Here is an 18881-nt window from a genome sequence, read left to right as displayed (position 1 = left end):
CCAAGGGCATCGACATTCCTGTTCATGACAGCCTTCCTTCCACCTGGTGTCATCTTTCCAGACTCTTAGTAAGTGATAAGCGAACTGTTGCTGTGAAGACAGGCTCACTGGGCTCCCTGCACTCGCAGACCACCGCCACAGCAGTGTCCGCGCCCCATCACCTGTGCCCGCCCTGGGCAAGCGGCCACCATGCCACCACAGACCACAGCACACAGTGTCCTGTTCAGAGTTTATTTCATCTGCTAACATTCATTCTTGACCTAGACAAAAACAATTAGATGGTTATGACTTGCTGTTCCATCATTTTTTGTATGAATAACCAAAAACTTTCCCAACACTTTTTTTTAATAAGAAGCTATAAATAAATAAAGCTTTAAATGCTCCTGGGTTCAAGTTAAACACTTCCAGTTCCCAAAAAGTTCACAGACTTGTTGCTCAGAGTTCGGCCATCCCTGCTTCCTTCTCCAGGAGGGGACGTCTGCAGGTCTGTAGGGTGCCAGGCAACCTAGTTGTTAGCTTGCTGTGTTTGCTTTTGTCCTCTCAGCACTGGGGAGGGCCCATGGGTGGGCAGGGTCCTCAGAGCTAGGAGGGCCACCCCATCCTGTGATGTCTGATGAGATGCTGAGGGCACAGGAAGCTTTGCCCCAAGGCAGGTGGCCTGAGTGGGAAGTGTTGGCTTGACAGCTGAGGAAGCGGGGGCACCATGGCTGACTCTGGCCTGAGGCGGGACCACTTTCCAAACCAGCAGAGACTGGGGGAGACCCATGCTTCCGCGTGAGTTGGGATGGCAGGGTGTAAGTTTAAACATTCTCCAATATGTACAAAACAGATCCTCTACTCTGGCCGTACACACAGAAAGCCCACGTGGAGCGACCATCTTGAGACTGGGTGCCCACTTCTGGACAGGAGGCTGTAGCAACCCACGTGATTTTTGTGAAAGACCCCAGGACTCCCCAGATCCACCCGCCCTCCTCCCAAGTGTGTGCTCACCCAAAACAAGAAGCATCACAGCAGATTCCCTCCACAGTGGCCTTGAATTCCCTTTAAAACAGCCACAGCACTAACTCACCTTGGTGCCTGCCTCCTCAGTGTGACCACTCACTACGGAGGTGGCCCTGGCTGGCTAGCTGGTGCCCACCTGGAGCCCAAGTCTCCTGACTGTGCGATCCTTATGCCAGGTAAGTGAAGATTAAGCCGCTTGCTCCAGGGCAACTACTCCTGAGCTTTTCCTGTGCTAGTGAGCCCCTTCACTCCATGAGGGGTCAGCTGGGCTGGCTGACTGGAAGCAGGGCAGGGAAGAGTCCCCACCTGTTCTCCTCCCTCCTCCTGCCCTAGCTCAGCCCAAAGTCTCTGGGCACATGGCCTCTGAAGAGCCACACCTGCTAATCAGGTGTGGGCTCACCTAGGCCTCCTGGACAGGGGCGTGGGGCAAATGCTTACAACGGATATGTGACATGGCTTCTGGTAGGGTCACTGGCCAGCTGGTGAAGCTGTTGGAAACAGCCTGGCCAGAGTTTCCCCAGGCTGGGTGGGAATGGGGTGGGGGTGTGTGTGGCATGGGACACAGAGCTGTTTCTTTCAGCCCCAGCTGAGAATCTGAAAGCTTCCAGAACCATCATGACCCAGGGCTATGGCTCACAGATAGCAGCTGTGGTCTGCATTCCAGCCCATGGAAGCCTGCTTGTACTGTCACATGTGGGGCTCTGAGAGCAGCATGAGCCCTTGAAGAAACATCCCAGTGACGGGGCTGGGGGCAGAGGATCAGAAAGAACAGGGCTAAAAGGAGTTCCTGGTACCCACTCCCCTACCTGTCTGAGCTTGGTCCACCTGGGTGGTCACCCTCAAAGGCCAGGCTGACCAGGCTTTGACCATGGGTCAGAGTGGGCCGCCTAGAGGCAGCCTCAGTGGGGTGGCCCCTGCACTTGCTGCAGGACGGTGTGGGGAGCTCTAGGCCTGAAGGTACCTCAGAAAGTTGCCTATGTTCAGAGGGGAGGAGGGCTCTCAGGCCCTGGGGCATCAGAAGTCACGGGGCCTCAGGTATGCTGCTTGGAGCTGGTTACTTGTCCCTAGTGGTCTGGGCAGAGGTGGCCAGAGTAGGGTGCGTGCATAGTTGGTGGGGCTCACTCGTGGTCTACCCAGCACATCCTCTCCACAGTGTCTTTTTTTTTCCAAACCTGCAGCTGTTGGGAGTGGCACGGGGCCAGGAGAGCAGAGATGTTCCCCGTCCCAAAGACCCAACCATACCTGAGGCATCCTTCCAGCAGCTTCCCTCTGACCTACCGAGCTGCCCTTACCCGGGGGAAACAGCAGGCCCACTCCGCTTTCCCCGGGGTGCCTTCTGATGAGTGGCTGGGGGTGTCCCCTTAGTTTTGGGTAGGCCCTACTTGCCATCGGCTGGTGCCAGTTTCTCCCCCGGCCCTGCGACCTCCCCCGCCGCCCGCCACTACCACTTCTCGATGATGTGGCTCATGTAGTCCTCGGTGGGCACGCGGCCCGGCTCCTCCGCGTCCTCCCCCGGCAGCGCCTCCTTGGCGCGGTGCAGCAGGCGCTCCTCGCGGCTCCGCAGCCGCTGCTCTCTGCGCTCCAGCTGCCGCTTGTACTGGTAGCGCTGCTGGAAGAGGTCCTTGGCGTAGTCGTAGAGCTGCATGTCCAGGTCGTTGAGCTCCTCGATGCGGTGGATGGTGTCCTCGTCCACCTCCACGCCCCCCGCCCGCGTGCTGTTGTACTGCATGAAGGGCCGGATGAACTTGAGGTTGAACGTCCGCTCGAACAGGTACTGCGTCTTGCGCTGGAACTCGGTGAGGCCGAAGAAGGCCATACCGCGCAGGTTCTTCTTGGCGCTCTCCAGCAGCAGCTGCGCCCGCTTGCCCTCGGGGATGAAGGACAGGTTGTAGCAGCCCACCAGGCTGAGGTCGGCCAGCATGCGCACCTGGCGGTTGTTGGCCAGGTTGTAGGGGCAGTCCATGAACTCCTGCAGCGTGCAGCCCGACCAGTCCGTGCCCTCGTAGCAGGGCGGCAGCTCCTCGGGCGTGGGTGTGCGCCCGTCGCACATGTGCAGCGACGTCTTCCACGTGGCTCCACGCTGCACGTGCCGCCACTCGCTCAGGTAGCGGGACACAGGGTCCCGCAGCAGGGTGATGTAGTAGAACTTCCTGCAATGAGACCCAGAGAGAAGGTAAGCCCAGACCGTGGTGTGGGCTTCCTTCACCCATGCTGACTGCCGAACTAAGCTCTCAGAATGCCCAGTTCTGAGTCGAAAGTCTCGGGGTCTAACATGTGAGAAAACGTGTCAAGGACACACAGCTTCCAAGGGTGACCACCAAAGGTGCCCTACACTGGCTCCCCAGGCTGCCTGCTCCTCAGGAAGGACAACCTGGCTGCCCTGCTGGGAGAGCCAGGCTGCCAAACTCTGCACACCCAGGGTGGTCCCAGAGCCACAGGTTCAGGGACCAACAGTTTTCAAAAGCTGCTTAGAGTGCAGGCTGGCTCACAGGCTGGAGGAGGGGCACCAGCAGACCATCCTGTCCACATCACAGAAAAGCCCTAACTTAGGATTTATAGTGTGGCCCAGGATACCAGTGCCCAGTAGTGTAGGAAGAAGGGCCCTGGGGAGGCTTCATTCTCTTCTCCCCCACCCCTGCCTGGGGGTGTTGGGAACCACAGAAATGTGGGTGAAATGTGGAGGGTGGCTGCCAGATAAGTCTGTGACAGGAATGGTGTTGTGTGGGGTCAGCTGGGTGGGGTCTGCAGACCTAACCTTGGAGTGACCCATGACAGGGAGAACCAGGGCCTGGGGCACCATCCTGGGACACAGAATGCCAGAGTGGGTCCCTCCCACCCCAAGACTCCTCAGACAGCAATATAAAAGTGCACCCAGTCATCCCCTCCTCACTAAGGCCCCAAGAGCACCCAGGTCCTCTGCCCCTCACACTGCCCTAGGGGAACTCTGGGGATACAGTGCTTTACAGGGCCCCAGTGGCAGCTGCCTGGCAAGGGTGAAGGTGGAAGGGCACGACTGCCAAGCCACCCAGCCTGTGGGGACACAGAAAGCCCAGGGGCTGGCGGATGCCTCCAGGGGATCTCAAGGCCAGTCCTACTATGCGCAGGGATTGCCAAGGAAGAAACAGAGCACCGCTCATTCCCTTCACCCCTGGAGTCCCTGTGGACTGGCAGATCCAGGCCCTGACCTCAAGGGGCTCCCAGCAAACAGTGGGGAGAGAGTACGGGGTAGGGGTACCCAGAGGTGCCTGAGGCATGAGTAAGTAGGGGACATCTACTCTCTGGGGGTCAGGTAGTGGTTGCAGCCCTCAAGGGCTGGAAGTGGACAAGGACTATGTAGCTTGTGGCTAGGACCCACACACCTTCCTGGTATGGTCCATGTGGCCTCAACTGCTGGAAGCCTTCTGGGGACCTGTGTCAGGTGTCCACCAGGCCCAAGCAGGTGACGGCTCTGGGGATCAGGCCATGGCTAGCCTTGACGGACAGAGCTGCTTTCCTCTTGGATGGGCTATGGACAAAACCAGCAGGCCCCAGATTCCTTGACCCCAAGGCACATCTGGCCTTGTGTATCCCACACCCACTGCCTACTCAGTTCTGCTCATCTGTGCTGAAGGCACCAAAACCCAGAAGAGCAGGCCGTCTTGGTCCTGATGCCTGGTCTACCATAGCAGGGGCTTATAGCCACAGACCTGATAGCACATGAATAAAGACCAGGGAGCAAGAGACCCTAAACAGGCAGCTGCCCAAGAGCCTATAACCAAAGCTGGGACAGTACCTGCTCTGATCCTGGCATCCAGAGACTAGAGGGCATGACTTTCCTTCTGAGAAGAACCCATTCCCAGTTGCACCCAGTCTGGCCACTGTGGATCTCAGCACCAAGCCCGAGGAGCTGCCTGGAGGTCACAGAGCCACATGCACCAAGGAACCATCCAGAAGGTCAGCAGCTGCAGCTGAGGGCAGACTGAGGGTGGATCTTGGAGTCCTGAGGGAATGTCCTATGCCTACCCCAGGAGGGTGCTTGGAAGGGGTTCCTGACAGGCTTCACACTAACCCCACATTCAGGTGGTTCTCCTGACTGCCCCTGAGGGCAAGGGCCTGGCATCAGCCATGTGCCATGGTCACAGACCTCCCTTCCACAGCTCTTTCTCCTTGCATGTGGTCTTTGCCAAGGTGAGCCTGCTCTCCAGTGGGCTTCACAGCCCCTGTTGTAGAGGAGATACCAGTGTGCATCTGCTCCCCGTCAGGTCACAAACTGGCCTGGTCCTTTCCCACCTCTCCAGTGTCATTACCACCTAACAGGTGGCAACACATGGGGTTAACCCCTCAGGGGACCTGTGTGTGCCATGCACCAAGGGGAATGACCTTGGTCAGATCCTCTCCCCCTTCCAGTTGTTTATACCTTTCCCCCAGCACATACTGACACAGCCAGACGGGGAGGGGAACAAGGCCTCAGCCCCTCCATCCATCTGCAGGGGTTGGTAAAACCCTGATGCAGCTGAAGTGGTGGGGAGAATTGGGCAGCCAGTGACAGGGGCGGGTGCTTGTCAGGGTACAGAGCCCTTGGAAAGACTTTCTTCACACTCAAGCCATGAATTTGGAAAACGTCTAAGTTTGGGAATGCTCTGTTTGTCATGCTGTCCCTCTGGCCTGGGTCTCTGCCCCAGAGCACTGACGCCTGGAGTGCCCACAGACCAGGGAGCTTTCTGCCTGTCACTCTTCAGCAAGATCAAGGTCTGTCTCTATAGGTTCTCCAAGGGCCACCCAACCAGGCTTCTGGAAAGAGGGAAGAGGAAACACAATTAGACTGGGCACATAACACAATTAGTGTAGATGGAAATGGCTCACTAAGTGCCCAGGGGAGATTCAGCTGTGCCTCTCGCTGAGTCCGTTAGAAGTAGAGGGGCAGTGGCTCCAGGAAAAAAAGGTGCATGGGCAGATTATCTGACACAATGGAGCACGTGTGTGTGTAGGTGGGGGGGGTGGCGGGCAGAGGGGAGAATGGTAGGTATGTGGTAGACTTTAGAATGAGTTGGAAAACAGCAGAAAACGAGCAGGGTGTGGTGGCTCATGCTTGTAATCCTAGTGGAGATTGGGTGGATCATGGTTCAAGGCCAGCTGAGGCAAAAAGCCAGATCCCATCTCAACCAAAAAAAAGCTAGGCAGGGTGGTGTACACCTGTTGCCCCAACTACACAGGAAGTGTAAATAGGAGAGTTGTAGTCCAGGCTGGCCTGGGCATAAAAGCAATATTATATATGAAAAATAACTACAGCAGAAGGGGCCAGCAGTAGAGCACTTAGCTAGCAAATGCAAGGCCTTGAGTTCAAGCCTCAGTACCCCTCCATGCCCTGCCCCACAAAAAAAAAAAAAAGAAAATGAAGCAAGCAAAAAGATAAGGCAATGACTAGCTCCAAGAAAAACAAAATTTACTAGCCTCAGGAGTAAACAGTGGTTCTGAGATAATAAACACTTGGGCTTTAACTGTACGTGGGGGTGGGTGGGGTAAAGAGAAGGATATATGGGCGTATAAGAACGCTTAATCTTCATCTACCAAAACAGGAAACGACAGATAATACTCAGATCAATAAAGAGCACTGCAAGTTATCCTAAAGTGTGCAGGGAAGCACCTGGAGAATATGGAGAAGCGCTGCAGACTGTCACTTGGTGAGGCTGGAAAGGAGATGCAGGTCCTACTCTGCTATGTTCCATCATAAACCCACTGCGTCGTTTGTCTCTAGGTAGTGTGTACGTTAATTAGAGAAAAACTGAAAAAACTTAACAAGGAGGAAACTGGCCAAAGCAGCATGTGGAATGATACCTGCTGTGTTAGTCACTGAGGCAACAGCACGTTAAGCTGTCCTGTGACACCACTGGAGCAGTAAAAGGCAAAGCCTGCACAGCAGGCACGGGCCTAGAGACAGGGCAAAGCTGACTCCTCATAACTGCTACGGGCTGTGACCGGGGACAGTTACGGTGTCTTCACTAGAAAGCTGAAGAGGCACACACCACATGGCAAGGCAATTCTCTCCTATGCAAGTGTCCCAGAGACATCTTGTCATGTGCACCAGGTGTGCATGAGACCATCCCTAGCATCATCTCCAGTCACCGCCATGTCCTTCACACAGCACACACACATCAACAGTGGCGTGTGCTCTTGCTGCAGTCCTACTCAGCAGTGAAAATGCATAAGCTAGCTACCTACAATGGCACAGATAAAGTGGATGAGTAACGTGTTCCAGGGAAAAAGAAAATCAGAAAGACTTTAAGAACTTTATCAAGTTCTCAAAAATAAAGCCAGGAGCCGTGGATACATGCCTATGAACTCTGCACTCAGGAGACTGAGGCAGGAGAACTGTGAGTTTGAGTCCATCCTGGGCCACACAGTGAGACTCTGTCTCAAAAAACAAACAAAAAAGTTCTAAAATATAAAACTCAAGAAAACTCCATTTAGTGATAACACAGTTGAAGTTATAAAAATACTGCGGTGACACATGAAAATTCAAGTCAGAGGCTAGTGCTGGTGTCCTGGAGGGGGAGGGTGGAAGGCACAGAGTGCTTGTAATGGCCCTGTAATCCTGACTGCGTCTGTATGCGGTACAGGTGCTCATTGCTATGGTTTATTTCTTATGGACATCATGCAGATTCTTTGTATATTGCAAACACTTTGTGATAAAGAAAACTGTTTATATTCAGGAAGGAACACAGAAAAAAGACCCTGTAGGGCAGCTCAAGAGCCTCTGCCACTTTACAGGAGAGCTATGGCTCCTGTGGCCTGCAGTGCCCTCTGCCTCTGGTGTCCAGCCACCTTCAGGTGTCTTCATCTCCCTTCCCCTCCCCTGTGCCAATGCTGCTGCAGGGAGCAGGGAGCAGTTCCCTGGAAGGGAGGGCCCCCTTGTGGTTTCAATGAAGGGGGTAGGACCTTTTGAGGATGGTGAAGGTGGCCAGTTTCCAGGTCAGCCATGGTCACATGCAGTTTGTTCACTATCTGTGCATTGGGATGCAAATGGAGCAGCTCTGCCCCCAGGGGCTTGCCTGGAAAATTATGCTCTCAGGGCAGCAGACTGTTGGCACCTTCTGTAAGCACCCCTGGCACGCTGACCTCTAGGGCACGATGGCCTGGGCCTGGGCCCAGGGCCTACAGCAATCAGCTGAGTGGGGCACACACTGGTCACCTGAGGGTGACAGGGAGGCCCTGCTTATGCCTCTGGCTGCTCACAACCACCCCCCCACCAGCCAGTGCCTGGGATGGCTCACTGCTGGCACTGGATGTGACGTGGGGCCCTCCCTGTGGCAGCACCTCTGCAACTGTGGGCATTTGTCAGTGTGGCCACTATATGTCATCCTCAGGCCTGTGTCTGGACAGTGTCGTCCTGATAATCCTGGAGTGGCCCACACTGCCCAGTGCTGGGGGCGGGGTGATGAGGACAGATTGCGGAGAGCGCTCCCATTTCCATCCCCGCCCTCCCACCAGGCTGGGCAGGGGCCACTGGAGAGCATGTTCAGTGCCATGTCAGTCAGAGGGGTGTAAAAGTTGGGTCAGAAAGCAGAGGGCCTGTGTGGGCAGCCCTGGAAAGGCCAGGAGAATCAGGAAGGGAGGCCACTATGCTTTCATGATTGTACTTCCCACCCATGAATTCACCCTGTTGGACTGACTGCTGGCCAATGGGTTCTGGGGTGGAAGGACATGGGGTGAGGTGGTGGCCCTGTCTTGGTGCGTGGGCCTGTGAGAAAAAAGGCCCATGAATGGCCCACATGAATGGACCTGAAGTGGCAGCACTGGACTTGAAGTGGCAATGCCCTGCCCTCCATGAAGGCAGCCAGGCACTACCTGGGGGCAGGTGTTTCCTGTTCCACAGAAGGGTTTCCCAGAAGTGGGGCAGAACAGGTGACAGCCCTGGTGGGAGGGGTCAGTCCCTTGGCCAGAGGCAGGGAGGCTTCTCAAAGGACAATGGACACAAGGCCATAACTTCAGAAGAGGGCATTGCTGAGGCTAGAGGCTCAGGCGAGGCCAGACTTTCCATTTCATAGAAAAACAAGCTCAGATGAGTAATGACCCAGATGCAAAATTCAGATGGACGTCAAAGTAAAGCTCAAGACCTCAAAGAACTTCTGCCCTGTGAACTAATAATTCTAGTCTGCAGGCTGCAGCCTCTCCTGGCAGACCATGGGATTTATCGCCTGGAGTGCACACTGGCATTTAATTATGGCCGGCTTAATGCTTTCTATGACTGTTAGCATGTTTTGACATTTTTGTGGGCACTGGTTTGGTGGGTCCCACAAACATGTAAGATCCTGAAGGGCAAGGAAGGCATTTTCTTCTGGAGTCTGTTAAATGAAAAGCACAGAAGGCCTTGTTTTGGACTGGGCTCCTGCTGTGGGCCCAGCCGACCAGGCTAAAAAATCGTAAAAGTCGCCAAACTCAATCTAAGTTGTTATGTGACAATCAGATGAGGGACTGGAACAAATTTCTCCAACAGGACAGTTATAGTGGGCACGATAAAAAAAAAAGAAAAAAGTTCCCTCTACCTTAATCCTTACACAAAAGTAACCTAAGTTAACCAGTTGTCTTGTTCCATATCCCCTGTCCTGGGCTTACAAGAAAAGCAACTGAAATGAAGGGTCTGCTTTTGGGGGCTTCTGTGTCTACTTTCATTAGCTCTTCCCTGTCCCCCATATTAACCTCTGCTCGGATCACTGGAATACTTCTAACTTTATGGAATGAAGCACTGCCTCATTACAGATCCCAAAGTGAGGAACAGGGAGTGTGGGAAAAATCAAGGTGAAGGGGATGAGCTCTGACCTCCTTCCAGGAAGGAGGGCAGGGCAGCTGGAGGCCAGAGGCTGTGCTCAGTCCTCTCACAGGCTGGGATATGGGCCTTGGACCTTTGACTCTGTCTTCTGGAGTCAGCATAGGGCCATCAGAACCCTAGATCTGATCTCAATCAGGTGGACTTGCACCACTTACACTGTAAATGACTGGGAAGCTCAGAAGTCCCTCGTGGTCAGAGCGGGGTCCCTCTGCTGATAACCAGGGATAAGAATCCCAGGCTGTCAGAAATTTAATTAAGGACTAGATGTGGATGGAAGGGAGGAGACACAATAGCTTAGGGCCAAACCAACAAAAGACTTTTCACAACTCTGAATTTAGTACAGGAAAGAGCAGGGAATGCTTTGGAAGCAATAGGTATAGGCAAGGACTTCGTCAATAGAAATCCAGCAGCCCAGCAACTAAGAGAAAGGATGGACAAATGGGACTTCATAAAACTAAAAAGCTTCTGCACAACAAAAGAAATGGTCTCTAAAGTGAAGAGACCACCCACAGAGTGGGAGAAAATATTTGCCAGCTTACACATCAGAAAAAGGACTGATAACCAGAATATATAGGGAACTCAAAAAACTAAATTTTCCCAAAACTAATGAACCAATAAAGAAATGGGGAAGTGAACTAAACAGAACTTTCTCAAACGAAGAAATTCAAATGGCCAAAAAACACATGAAAAAATGTTCACCATCTCTAGCAATAAAGGAAATGCAAATCAAAACCACACTAAGATTCCACCTCACCCATTAGAGTAGCCATCATCAAAAACACCACCACTGACAGGTGTTGGCAAGGATGTAGGGAAAATTGAATCCTCGTACACTGGTGGTGGGAATGCAAGCAAGTACAACCACTCTGGAAAACAATATGGAGGCTCCTTAAAAACTAAACATAGACCTGCCATATGATCCAGCAATACTAGTCACAATAGCCAGCACTAGTCACAATAGCCAAGTTATGAAAACAACCAAGATGCCCCACTACTGACAAATGGATTAAGAAAACGTGGTATTTATACACAACGGAATTTTACTCAGCCATGAAGAATGGATGGAACTGGAGAACATCATCTTGAGTGAGGTTACAGGCTCAGAAGACCAAAAGTCGTATATATGTTCTCCCTCATTTGCGGACATTAGATCTAGGAAAAATACAGCAATGTGGTTGAACTTGGGTCACACGCTAAGGGGAGAGCACATATGGGAGTAAAGGGGATAGGTAGGAAACTCAGAACTTGAAAGTGTTTGATGTCCCCACTGCAGAGGAGCTAATACAGTAACGTTAAAATGACAGAGGTCAATATGAGAAGGTGACAGGGAAGTAGTGAAGAGGTCAGGTAAAGATGAATCAATTCGAGTTGTAATACGCTTGTGCATGGAGGCAATGCTAGGAATCTCTCTGCATAGCTATCCTTGTCTCAACTAGCAAAAACGCTATGCCTTCCTTATTATTACTTATGTCTTCTCTTCAACAAAATTGGAGAAAAGGCCACAACAGGTTCTGCCTGGAAGCGAGGGGGGTGGGGGAGAGAGGAAGGAGAGTGCGGGGACAGGGGGTAGAAATAGCCCAAACAATGTATGCACATATGAATAAATGAATAAGGAAAAAAAAAGACTTCTTCATATTCCTGAATTTATGTTGAAACCTTGACTTAAATCTGTGCACCTGGACCACCAGGTGCCACCATGCCTCATTTACATATAAACATCTGGACTATTCCAGAAACAAGTGCTCCTTATGGACTGTGCTCCTTGCCCTGATTAGCATAGTCCCGCCCCCCCCAGCCAACTATAGACAATTTATACCTTTCTTTCCTGAATTTTCATAAATACTCCTTGCTCTTAGGTTAGGCAGACACATTTCCCACTGCTATCTATCCAGCCTGGTTGTTGGCAGAGGCTGAAGCCTGTCTAGGACATGTCCTTTCCTGGCTGGCACCTGTAACAGCTCAATAAAGGCTTTACTTTAGCAACCTTAAGATTTCTGGGTCTCAAAGAGTTTTAGCTTAACACTGGCCAGTGCTGGGGGCAGCACTGGCACTGCCCCTCCTGTGCCTGAGAAAACAGGTAGATGACAGTATCTACCTGTTCCAGACTCTCCCTTCTGGAAGGCCAGGGCTCCAACTGGAGAAAGGACTTGAAAACTGGCTCAGGAGGCTGAGGGGGGCTGGAGCCCAGGAGTTCTAGGCCAGCCTGGGCAACATGGTGAAGCCCTGTCTGTAAATAAATAAATAAAAACAAAACTCCAAACTGGCTCAGGAACATGGGAGGTTGAGCTGGGGACAGATGCAGGGCGCTGCGGCTTGGTGAGGAGCCTGTGATAGTTTATCTCCAGGAAGGTGTCTGCCCTGATGTAGTCTATATTCAGGGAGACATGGAACCCTGGAAGAAGCAACCAAACAACCCACAACAGAAAGGTCCACGCCTACCTGAGCAGCAACAGCTGCAGTGATCACAGTTCTATAAAAATTGTACATGTGCAGAAAAAGCACGTCCCAGGTAAGGAATGGCTGTCTCAGGACAGTGAGATGAGGGGTCCCCATCCTCACAATGGCTACAAAAATTTTCACACAGAAAAGTTGAAAGTTCAGTGAAAACCCTTTAGTCCAAATGAGCAATCTTAACATTTTCTTAATATTTCTGTATTGTTTGCAATTATGCATCGTAGGTTACACATTCCTAATCTGAAAATCTGAAATCCACAATGCTGCAAAGTCTGAAACTCTCTGGGCACTAACATACCACAGTGGAAAGTTCCAACCTGACTTTATATGACGGCTCACAGTCAAAACTTAGGCTCACCAAGAATACTGCATGAAATGACACTGGTGTAGATGAAACACAAATGAATTTGTTTACCCTTCATCCTCCTCCCCACAGTTTCTCATTATGCATATGCAAATATTCTAAAGTCTGAAACCCAACACTTCTGGTCCCAAGCAGTTTGGATAAGGGATCCTCAACCTGCATATAAATCACCGAAACAGCATTATGACTGCAAAATATCCCTGTTGCCTGGGGTGAAGATTGGGGTGCAAAATGGCCAGCTGGCTCTGCAGGTTTGAGAAAATGCAGCGTCTCACCAGGCAACCCCCAGCTCCTCCCCTCTAGGCTGTGTGCTACTCCCTGGGACCAGCCAGGGTGGGTTCATGAACAGGGTGTAACACACAATTCCTAAACTCACACTCTGGAACAAAAAGAGACTTCTACCAGTGCCAGTGGAGTTTTGGCCTGCTGGTTGTGAGTGAGGCTGTGATTATCTGCCTCTCACTTTCAGTAAGTGGCTGTATGACTCCCGACACAGGAACTAGAAGAAAGCTTGTGCCCAGCTCCCAAGAAGAATCCTTGGTGCTAGCTTCAATGCAGGGACAAGAATGTGCCGTGTGTGTGTGTGTGTGTGTGTGTGTGTGTGTGTGTGTGTGTGTGTGTGTGTGCATGTGCGCAAGAATGTGCCGTGTGTGTGTGTGTGTGTGTGTGTGTGTGCGTGCATGTGCGCACGCACTCTCCAGAGGACCAACTTAGCAGGGACCTGCAGAAGCCCCCCAAGTCCCCTTCCACCCCAACTGTCACACACGTCTCCCAGGGCTCTTCTTGAGGACAAAGTCTACACAATTAAGGTAGGATCCAGATGCCTCATTTTGGGATGATTTTTATTTAGTTAAGTTTTTTGAGACAAGGTCTTGCTATGTAGACCAGGCTGGGCTGGAGCTCACCATCTTCCTGTCTCAGTCTCCTGCATGTTAGGATTACAAGTGTACACCACCACACCTGGCCCAGATAAATGTTTTTTTTTTTTTAAACCACACTCCAAGGGGTATCAGAAGTTCAGAGGGCTGAGGTGGGGCCACCTGAGGAATGCTTGGGTAGTTGGAGCACCCAACCATGGTGCCCTTCTTCCCTAGGCCTGTTCTGACCACTGCCCACCCTAGGCTCATGGGGCATCTCAGAGCAGGGCAGCAGTTCTGTTTAGGGTCCTCATCACAGGAAGGAAATGACAACATTTTGGAGGCTGCTGAAGCTGGGAAGACCATGGCACAAAGTGCCTTGCCTCAGCCTTTGTCTGCACTGCCTGCTGCCAGCCCAGAAGGGTCAGCTACTTCACATACCACAATGGCCCATGCCCCGGCAGCACAAACAGCCGGCTCCCCCTAGTTCCTTAGAAAAATGGAAGTCTGACTTTGGATCCAAGTACCATGGTAGGTGGCCACCATTTGGGGCTGGCTGCTTTCTCCTTCCTGTAACAGGAAGGGGCCTATGGGCGAAGCTCCAGAGGTTTCAAGGCTGTGTCACCTCCTCTCCAGAAGGACAGTGAGAGGGTAAGAGGTCAAGCTGGAAATGACCACTCCTAAGAGGACCAAGAGCCACCTGCTGGCGTGTGAGCAAACAGGGTCCCCAGAGCTCTGGCTGGGTGCCTGCTGCCCCTCTCAATGCCCGACAGTAGGACACCCAGACCACTGAGTCTGAGCTGCCACGGGCAGACTTGGGGGCCTTCTCCAAAGCAGCATAGGAAATGCTGGCCTAAGGACGCCCCATAGGCTAACATCCGAACGGGTTATTTGTATTGCTTCCAAAAATACCTAGGTCCAGGGACAGGCCTCATGACATCAGGGGGCAGGTGCTATGTGGGTACAGAAGTGGGCAGATTCTCCCATGGGTTTCCTGGGAAGCTGTCCCTCCTGCTGCTTCTCCCAGGGCCCCTTTTGCTTCATGATGCCTAGGGCAGGCAGTGCCTGCAGCTGAGAGAGTCCTTAGAGGAACACCAGAAAGGAAGCCCCTGGGGCTGGACATGTGAGGGCAGCTGATGCTGCCAGCTGGAGAGATAGGAAGCTGACCCCAGAGAGGTGAGTGACTGGCCCAAAGTCACCTGGCCCCTGGTGTCTGCAGGAAGGAGGTGGCATGGCCAGGGCGCACCTCTCCAGTAGGGGGCATGGCTGGCACACAGGAGGCCCCAGTGTGGGGGAAGGCCACTTGGACTCACAACTCCCTGCCCCACCCACCTCTAGCAAAGTGGAGAGAACTTCTTTGGCTCACTAGGTCAGCTGAGTTCCTACAGATGGGGTGGGGGAGGAAGTCTAAGAGGTGAGTCCCAGCCAGGTGTGGCTGTGTGACTAAGTGTGGCCATTAGGATGTATCTTAGAGATAACTTCTTTGTCCTAGTTTCTTCCTGCTGGCTGGAATTCAGATGTGACCGAGTGCCAGTTATCATCTTGGACTGTGAAGCAGAAACCCTTGGTAGAAGCAAGAGGAAGAGCCTGGGTTTCTGGTGTTTCTGTGGTACAGCTGCATATGCTGAGCTCCCTTCCAAGGGTAGAGAGGTGATCTGCCACGCTGTGTTTGTCTCTGAACCTAATCTTCTACTCAGAGAAATGCACTAAGGACCTAGCAGGTGAGAGTGCGTACCTCTAGTGGGCAGGACCACAGGGCCTGGGGTACCAGCTTTCAGTCACAACCACATTAGTTTATCTACTGACCACAGCAGTGTACTTGGTGAGAACTGCTGAGCCACCACCCATGGCTGGTCCAGCAGGCTCATTCGACAGCCCCTGTACAACCAGGTAAATGAGTCCCAGTGTGGGCTGGACACCCTGCTGACTGCTGGCCAAACCATAGCCAGAGCTGGCAGTGCTTTTAACTCAACTCTGAGCACACCTCATAGGTCACTTCCTCCAAAGCTCAGTGAGAAGGGAGAGTGAGTCTGAAGAGAAAACATGTACCCAGACCCTCAGGAGAGACATCACCACAGGGCTGATAGCTGCAAACAGAAACCTAGACTGTCAGGTGCTATAAGGACAGAGCCCACGCCCTGGACTTTGGCCTGCTATGGCAGTAACTCACTGTGGGATGCTGGGCGGGTGCCCTCTGGTCTCCTGGACAGATTCTCCTCTGGTCCTACACAGTCCTATGCAAGGCCAACAACTGTACCTGCCAGGGGTGGGGGTGGGGCATATGGCTGAAGAGAGAGATGACATGACAGATCTCTTCAGTGTGTTCTAACAGTACTCTTGCCACCCTGCTGGGAAGCCAGACAGGCCCGGAAGGAGGGTGTGTGTGGGGAAGGGCTGACCCTCTCTGGGCATGTGGGCCCCTGCAGAGGCAGATGCAGTAGGCGGGGCTGCCACAGGCTCTCCACATTCCAGAGCAGAAGTCTGAGCTCAGGTGCACGCACTGCCCAATGAGCTACACTGGCCTCTGAGCACCTGGGTCCCACTGCCACCCTGGGTCCATGGCCTCTAATACTCAAGGAACTAGAAGGCTCGAGGGAGGGACTTACTGAGTCTACCCTTTCTGTGGGGGTGGTCTGTGTTTTGGGTGTGTAGTACTAGGGTTTCAACTCAGGCCTCACATTTGCTAGGCAAGTGCTCTATGGCTTGAGCCACACCCCAGTCCTTTTTGCCTTTGTTATTTTTCCAATAGGGTTTTCTGTTTGTGCCCTGGTTGGCCTGAACTGTGATCCTATTTGTGTTTCCTGTGTAGCTGGGATGACAGGTGTGAGCCACCTCACACAGCTTCTGGTCTATTTTGACTCATCCAGGTAGCCATTTAAAGCCAGAGCTCCTGGCTCCAGGCCCATAACTTTGTGATCTTGGGCAGCCCATCCCTGGGCCCACTTTTCTGCAGGTGAAATGGGTTCAGGGTCCTCCAGCTTCCCCTTGCAGTGATGGGGTGAGGGGAAGGTGACCGTTCTCAGGGGTGCCAGGGTGAGGCACCAGAATCTGCTCACAGCATGGGACATTGCAGGCCTCTGCCACTGTGTCCAGCAGCTTGGCCTAGGCAGAAGAGGCCCTAAAGGACCTCCAACCCTGGTGCTCAGCAGTACTCATGCTTTCATGCCCCTTGGGTGGTTTCTGCCTCTAGGCCAAGGCCCTGGAGGTCCAGGAGTTCCTGCTGTCCACACCATGTGGTGGTCTACCATACACGGAGCAGCCAAGAAGGCCTCCAGGAGGTGGCCCCTGGGCCAGGTCACTAGGGTGAGGTGGTGGCCTTCAGCAGTGATGCTCATACCTGGAACTGTGAGTGAGCCAGAAGTGGTGGGCCTTGGGTTTGGAAGCTGCCTGAAGCCATGCAGCCCCTTGCTGCCCCTGTGCACAGGCAACCAGGTAGTCATACCTGTGTGAAGTGTGCAGTGCTTGCAGCAGGGGTGACTCTGCTTCCTCCTGTTGAGGCCTGCGAATTCCAGTGACTCCCTTAGTTCAGGAGCAACCTCCACCCCGCAGAAGCACCACCTCACCACCAGTACAGGTGGTGGTTACAAGGCGACCACCTCTGGGGACTATGGGAGACCTGGATATGAAGATGGCAGGCTGGGGAGGCTCTCCCACCTGGTGAAGGACATACTTGGAGCAAGCTGAGACCCAGCCCAGTCCCTATCAGCCAGGCTCTAGCTGTCTTCCTCCTTGCCCAGTTAGGAGCCTTCCTGCCAGAAGGTAGTTCCCTGGTCAGGACCCTGGTCTCAGGCTCCACAGCCAAGCTGCAGCTGGGTGCCCAGAGAGAGAGGGCAGGGACTCATGGCTTAGGCATCTTTGTGTGACCCTCCCTTGGCTGCTGTGCTCAGTGCCTCTGCTAGGGACACCTTACCTGTCTCTCTCCCTACCTTCCTTCGCTTCCCCCCATCTGTTGCTTTATGTTCCGAGCCACACTTGGTCCCAGGTCTCTGCTATTTGTCCTGCACATACCAGAGGCATGTGTCCAGCCTGTGCTTGGATATGCCAGAGCCTACTACCCTGAGGAGGTACAGTCCTATCTCCCTTAATAGCTGAGTTGGTTGAGCTCTGAGAGGCTGTGACTATTCCAAGGACACAGCCAGAATGTGAATGAGACATGGCTGGAGCACCTCAGCAAGTGGTCCTTTGGTCTCAGCCAAATTTAAACATAGCCCTTCTGGTGTTCAGTGCTTTGGCAAATGGCTCCTTCCTCCCTACTGGCTTCCCAGGTTTCTGCCTGGGCCTCGTAAGAACACCCTGCCTTAGCAGACCTGCCTTTGGTCTCCAGGAAGCACAAGCATACCGAGAACATGCATTGATTGAACACTCACTGTGTGTTCCAGTTCATTTATCCCCCCAGCCTTAGAACCCAGGGTCCCCAAGGACCCAGGTTTAGGGAGGCGGAGGATATGGATTTGAACTCAGATTCTGCTGTCTTCAAACATGGATGTGAGATGGCAGGCACCACATGGCTTTGATGGAGCACAAGGGTGGTTGGTGCCAAAGGGGCCATGTGACCCAACTGTACAGGCCAGATGGCAGAGGCCACGGACCAATGCTGTCGGCTCATTGACTTCCCTCTGAGAGTCTGTTCCTGCCTTTGACGTCAGTATGCCATTCCTCACTATGCCCTCATGAGATCTTTCTGGGACTCTTGACAGACTCTGGGGTGAAGTTGGTATTTCCTGGGGCGAGGACGATGTGTCATCAAGCCCCCTGGGCTCTGGCCTTTCTCTCTACAGCTACCTGGTCAGGACTGTTCAGTGGAGGCCTACCCCTGTTTTCTCCCTTGCTTGGGGAGACCAAGGCAGCCTGAGGAACCCTCTCCTGACACCTACCCTCTGGCTAGGTCCTTAGATCCCACAGGGGCCCAACAAGTCTGGGCTGGTGCAGACCAGAGGGTGTGTGGGTTGGTGTCCCCTTGCACCAGCACCTCTACATTGAGTTCTCCCAAGGTCTTGTCTTAACCTGGAAACACTGCCCAAGCTGCTCACCTGGCCCCTGGGTGGTATGGTTTGGCCCCAGCACACAGTACACTACACCCCTGGAGCTGGTATGTGTCTTTCTGCCTTACTACAGAGGTCATACCCTGGCTGTTGGAAGGCACTGTCAGAACGAAAGGATGTGCAGGCAAAGCCCCTGGGGAGAGTGCACAGCCTCAGTGCTGGCGCAGGAGAGCAGGAGGTGAGGTGCTAGTGGGCTCTGGGGAGTCAGTCAGGAGCCTCTTCTGTATCACTCCTGCCTCTACCTCCCCCTAAGCCAGGCTAAATCCTGCCCTGAGGTCCACACATTGTCCTCCTGCCCATGGTGGCTGCCCCTGTTGCCAACCGCTGCCTGGTGATGGCTCAGGCAAGTGCCCCCC

The 18881-nt window shown here is 53.2% G+C and overlaps 1 protein-coding gene across 1 annotated transcript in view; it reads right to left on the bottom strand.

Annotated features, from left to right (window-relative positions):
- Window positions 1-217: 217 nt before the first annotated feature.
- Hs6st1 (heparan sulfate 6-O-sulfotransferase 1) overlaps window positions 218-18881 on the bottom strand; it is a 45793-nt gene continuing 27129 nt past the window's right edge. The window contains exon 2 of the mRNA XM_020185135.2: window positions 218-3152. Coding sequence (XP_020040724.1) covers window positions 2444-3152 — 709 coding nt within the window. The 3' untranslated portion in view covers window positions 218-2443. The remainder of the gene's footprint in view (window positions 3153-18881) is intronic.

The sequence above is a fragment of the Castor canadensis genome, chromosome 4 (assembly GCF_047511655.1).
Source record: "Castor canadensis chromosome 4, mCasCan1.hap1v2, whole genome shotgun sequence".
NCBI classification, from domain to species: Eukaryota; Metazoa; Chordata; class Mammalia; order Rodentia; family Castoridae; genus Castor; species Castor canadensis.
This window is presented reverse-complemented; position numbering and strand designations above follow the sequence as displayed.